The sequence below is a fragment of the Elephantulus edwardii genome, unplaced genomic scaffold (assembly GCF_000299155.1).
Source record: "Elephantulus edwardii isolate Elephantulus edwardi_28Jun2011 unplaced genomic scaffold, EleEdw1.0 scaffold00032, whole genome shotgun sequence".
NCBI lineage: Eukaryota > Metazoa > Chordata > Mammalia > Macroscelidea > Macroscelididae > Elephantulus > Elephantulus edwardii.
Window position 1 is genome coordinate 11,341,415 of NW_006399782.1, and position 5,962 is coordinate 11,347,376.

Consider the following 5,962-nt stretch of genomic DNA (forward strand, 5'->3'; position numbering starts at 1 on the left):
TCAATTGGTGTCCCATCTATTCCTGGGGCCTTATTTTTTGTTATTTCCTTTAAAGCAGCTTGAACTTCTTCCTTCATCACCATAGACTCTTGCTCAAATGTTATTTCATTAAATTCTTCTGTATCTGCCAATTCCTTTCGATACAATGACTCAGTATATTCCTTCCATCTTTTTTTTTTTAATACTTCCTGGATCATTTAATATCCTGCCTAAAGCATCCTTGATTATTTTCATACTTTGGACATGTTGCAAGAAGAGTCTGTTGCTTGAAGAAGGACATCATACTTGCAGACTTGGAGGGTCAGCGAAAGAGGAAGGTCCCCAGTGAGATGGATTAACACAGTGATTGCAGCAGAGGGCTCACATGTATCATATGTTGGGGATTGCACAGCATAGAAAAGGGTCTGTTGTTGAGGTCTCTTGTTCATAGGGTTGCTATAAGTGGCACTCAACTAGACAGCACCTAACAACAACAGTTTTCTTCTGGTGAGGACCCCTGGTGGTACGGTGTTAAGTGGTTCAAACGAAACAGCCTCTCCCTGGGAGATAAAATGTGGCAGCCTGCTTCTATGAAAACTACAGTTTCGGAAACCATACTGGATATACCATAAAGATAGATGAAAGTACGGAAGAGACGTGGAAGATAGATCTAGAAGTTCAAGCTGTTGTCTAATAGGAATTTTAGAAAGAGAGAATGTAGGAGAAGCCATGTTTTAAGTGTTAGTGGCTTGAGAATTTCCCACAATTTTAAGAGAGATCTATTTTAAAGAGAAGTTAAACTTCAACACACTAATGCTAATAGAAAATACTACATGCTCTTAAGGAGGAAAACAAAATATCTACAACAGAATGATTATAATTGTAATGCTGGCTATAGTAAGAAAATGAGGCTATAATACAATATAATAATAATATAATAAAAGTCCTCAGAAAAAATAATTTGTCAGTCTAGCACTTTAATGCCCTATTTTCACTATTTAAGATTAAAAGGGAACCCCCCAAAAAACCGCAAAACACCCCACTTCAGAGATAGAACTCCAAGTTTCACAATGTTGAGCCCTTTCTGAAAGAACTTGGAAAGAATATACTCCAAGAAGGACAGATGAACTTTAAAATCAGCTGTCAAAAATAATATTAAACAAAGAAATCAGCCAAATGAATTTGAATAAATACCTGGAAATAATACTGGAAATAGTATGTTTAAGTTTGTTTTCAAATCATGGTATAACTAACCCTAGAAGATGGTAAGGGAGCTCTGGTGGTATGGTCCATAAGGGAGTTGGGCCGATAACCCAAAGATGATGCTTTTCTGACAGCTCAGAACCCCCAGGGACTGCGCAGGAGGAAAATGGGACTCTCCTCCAGGTGCAATTTCCAGCCTCCAGAAACCTGCTGGAGGATTCTGCTTGTTTTGATATTTTAATCATGCTTATTTTTTTTTTAAGTTCTTAACCAAAATGCTTAAAAGTGCTGTTTTGCTTAATTTTGGCCTTACTTGTGTTTAATTGTGATACTGCCTAGCGTTAATGTGTCTAGTTAGCTTACCTATACACAAAGTTCCTTAAGATTGTATTAACTGGGGAGCTCTGGTGGCCTAGTGGCAAGAAGCTGCACTCCAATCCCCGAGGTACTCTGTTCGAATCCAGCAGATGCTCTGCTGGAGAAGGGGGGCAGTCTCCTGTACCAGTCAGATCCGATTTGATGGTACACACACACAGAAGAATAATTTTTTTTTTAAAAAAAAAGATTGTACTAACTCTCTAGAGCCTGATTACCACAGAGCAAAACCTGAGTAAAAAAATTTATGCATGAGTAGAGGAAATGTGTTCATTGTACTAGAGAGAATGAAGTAATTTGTCCAACTTTTGTTTACTTCCTTTCTTTCATTTATTTTTTGCAGTTTAGAGTGTTTATATCTTGGAGGAAATTTCATCAAAGAAATCCCACCAGAATTAGGAAATCTACCTTCTCTAAATTACTTGGTATTATGTGACAACAAAATCCAAAGTGTGCCTCCTCAACTTTCACAGTGAGTAATTTCAGGTAGTTTGTGTATGTATAGAAATCCACACATTATAGGAATTATGCCTGCATTCACTACCTGTTCTACATGTAGGAAGGAAGGAAGTCTCCTCACAGAAAAATATAAGTGAGAATTACATTTCCAAGGTTTGCTGGGAAAAAATAGAATGTTTATTAATGTAACTTTGTGATTTATTCCTCAAAATATGTGTTCAACCTATTGGCTCTAGTCAAATTAGAGCATAAATTTAGTATCAATTACGTTAATCTTATATTTTATTGTACATAAAGTCACAATGAGCCAATCAATTGAAAGATTCCTAACAATAATTATGTGCTTTCATATTTTATATGAAGCATCTTATCCTAATTAGGCTTTATAATATGACAGATACTGATTTATGCTTTCTATGAAAGAATTTTTCTTGTAGATAACCTAAATTCTAATATAAGGGGATGAAGTTCCTAAATTTTGCATTCAGAGTCTTAGTTGCACAGTAGATTCCTTTTTCCACTAACTGAAAGGTTGGCAATTTGAACCCATCACCATTTGGTGTGAGTTGAAAGTGACTTGATGATGTGTTACAACATCAGAGTACTTAAAGGCAGCTAAGATTCCATAAGGAACCCTGTTGGCTCAGCAGTTAAACGACACAGTTGCTAACTGAGAGTTTGGCAGTTTAAATCTGTTACCTACCCTGGAAGGAGAAATTTGTAATATTTTCCTTCCATAAAGATTTACAATCTTAGAAACTCTGTGGTCTCTCTTGTCCTGTAGGGTCACTGTGAGTTGTAATTGACTTGATTGCAATGGGTTTGTTTTGGTTCTTTTGGAAGATTCCATGGATACAACAAACTCATGGCATTTATAAATCTATACTGTGACCTAGTTTGTAACATCTTACTTTGCTTCCGTTGACCTTAATCTTAATGCCCATTCTTGTGGAGATATGTTGTGAGTGTCTGTGTGTGTGTGTGTGTGTGTTTCTAAAGATGGATAACTGAGGATTATACTGTTTCTTGCTGTTAATTTTTCCCCTGCATCATTCCAGGCTGCATTCACTACGTTCTCTAAGTCTTCACAATAACTTGTTGACCTACCTTCCTCGAGAGATCCTCAACCTAATTCAGTTGGAAGAGTTGAGTTTGCGAGGAAATCCACTGGTTGTTCGTTTTGTTAGAGATTTAATATATGACCCTCCAACACTCCTGGAATTAGCTGCACGGACTATTAAAACCCGAAACATTGCCTATACTCCCTATGATCTTCCTGGGAATCTTATCAGATACTTGAGTTTGGCCAGCAATTGCCCAAACCCAAAATGTGGAGGTAAGGTAATAGTAAGTTAATAATTACTAATTGCTCGTTTATACTCATTTAACTATTTTTAGGGTTTTTTCCATTTTTTTGATGATACTGTTTTAATAGCTAAGCTTTCTCTCAGAGAAAGGCATTTAGTCTCTATTTATGTTTCCTTTTTCTTAGCCTTTTACCACAAAGCAAGACATTTTACCATCTCTCGATGATTAAAAATTCAATTGTAATATACTTTGACATTCAGTGTATGACAGATACTCATAATGTCTCATCCTGTCTTGGAACTCTCATAAGAAAGTAAAATTGAGAGGCAGCACAAAGGAAGCACAAGCTACCCTACTTATTTATCTATTTTTTTAAATTATACTAGTTTATTTATAAAATTCAAATACATTATTTTCCAGAACAGATTCTTCTCATTTCCCTGACCTCCCTCCCCTCCCCTCATCAAATTGAGCTACCTTATTTATTCTTAAAAGGGCTTTACATGTTTGGACATCTTTCATATTTATTTGAGAGATATTTTCTTAAATTCATAGTTGTGTTTATCAGATGTCTTCCTTGAGAATGATTCAGAATTTTGAATAGCTTGGATAGGTATTGATGTCAAGCTCCATGATTCTAGGCTGATAATAGTTGGTAGTAGTAAGGGTTTCTGAGCAGGATGGGAAAAGTATGCTTTAGGTATCCTACAGACTCTATCAACCACTGCCTCTCATTTGCCCAGAAAACCCAGCTGAGTAAACAGTATGCTTGCTTTGCTAGCTCCTTTGAAAACAGATCACTTGATCTTCTGTTTGAAGTCACATTGCTAACCTACAGACTTGACATTTTTAAAGGCAGCTATAGAAGAAACTACGAGTTCTGCCTGAGATTCACAAAGAAGGAGCTTTCACTTTTCTCAAGAATGGTTGAGAAAAGGTTGAAAAAAACTCCGATTCTTTGATTTGTAATAGTCACCATTCCTTCTTCCCTGCAGGTGTCTACTTTGACTGCTGTGTCAGACAGATAAAATTTGTGGACTTCTGTGGGAAGTACCGCCTCCCGTTGATGCATTACTTGTGTTCCCCAGAGTGCTCTTCTCCGTGCAGTTCCGCCTCTTACAGTTCTACATCCCAGAGTGAATCTGACTCTGAAGATGAAGCGAGTGTTGCTGCCCACAGAATGCAGAAGGTCCTTCTTGGCTGAGAAGAATGTGGTGTGTTGTGAAACACTGAAAGACTGAACACAGGTGGTTAGAGAAGAAAATAGAATTTGAAGTTCACCAGAACCTCACTTCATTTTCCCCTTCAATGTCTGTCTGTGTATGTATTGGAAAGGATGTAAAATATTTTGAGTTTCATATATTCCTTCAGCAGGACCAAACCTGGGTCCACATTTACATTCTTTGGGTGTATTTTTTTTTCCTGAATGGCAGTTATAAATTTGATTGAGTGATGGCAGTTTTCACTCAAGTTCTGCATGAATCACCCAGTAGAGTGATACATTTCTAAAGAACAGTGCTATAATAAACTATCTCTTATGGTAGTTGAGATGAAGGAAATCACTATCAGAGCGGTATTTATTATTAGAGTTAACTTGGATTTAGGTTGAATATTGTACCATAAAAGAAGATTGCACCTCCCTTATATTTATTGTCCTTGTGTCTAAATGACAGTATTATTCAGATAAAGTCAAAGATGATAACATTGGACCTATATCTTCCTGATCTATTAATTTGGTAAAATAAGGGCTTTCCCTTTTGTGTGGGTTAGTAAAACTACTGTTCTGTTGTTCTTTGTGGTGGTTATGCTGATGTTGTTACACCAGCAGTGACTGTTAGTATAGTGCCTTAATCGTGCTAAAGATTTAGAATCTGAGTCAACAGATAATACGGGAGCTGCCTCAAATCTGATAGCCTATGCAGAACATTTAAAATAATGCTTTATTAGGACAAATATTTCTCTAATATCCAAACTCATGGATCCTTAGCTTAATTTTTGTTTGTTCCATCACAAAGTGAATCTAGTACAAACAAATCACTTTGGCATTTAACAGAAGTCATAATGGTCACTTGTCAACATTTAACTTTGACAATTAACAACAGTCTGTTCATCCTAAAACAAAATACTGGTTTTCAACTAGAAAAATAGAGAAAAGATGTAAAGTAGGAAAGCTCTTCTGTATTTTACATTAAGTAAGAGGAAAAAATCAAATTTAAAATTGAACAGGCACACCTATGACTCTTGTCTGTGTTTACATACTGTACTGTAACTTTCTAATATAATAGTTTAGTTTTAGCTAAACTAATAAAACCAGCCAAATAAAGTGAGGGCCAGAGTAATTTTGTTTATACATACTAGAATAGAGTTTCTAAAACTAGTTCTAATCAGGAAATACTAATTGATATTAATGTATTGATGAAATAGTAAAATGTCATTAAAGGTTTATATCTTTAGAGTAGACCAGAAAGAGTTTCATAGAGTGTTGCAACAAAGACCAAATTATTATTAAGAGGTTTACTGTGCAATACAGATTGAAAAACTGAAAGTTGGTATCATAAAATAAAACAGCACCACCCAGCAGTCATTAGATAAATCAGTGGTTTGTTGGTATATATTGTTTGTACAGTAATGCACAAGT

General features: G+C 35.9%; 1 protein-coding gene across 1 annotated transcript in view; it reads left to right on the plus strand.

Annotated features, from left to right (window-relative positions):
* The window catches only part of LRRC58 (leucine rich repeat containing 58), a 12,207-nt gene extending 7,679 nt beyond the window's left edge, over positions 1–4,528 (plus strand). Inside the window, exons 2-4 of the mRNA XM_006884252.1 lie at positions 1,901–2,029; positions 3,075–3,352; positions 4,320–4,528. Coding sequence (XP_006884314.1) covers positions 1,901–2,029; positions 3,075–3,352; positions 4,320–4,528 — 616 coding nt within the window. The remainder of the gene's footprint in view (positions 1–1,900; positions 2,030–3,074; positions 3,353–4,319) is intronic.
* The last annotated feature ends 1,434 nt before the right edge of the window (positions 4,529–5,962 follow it).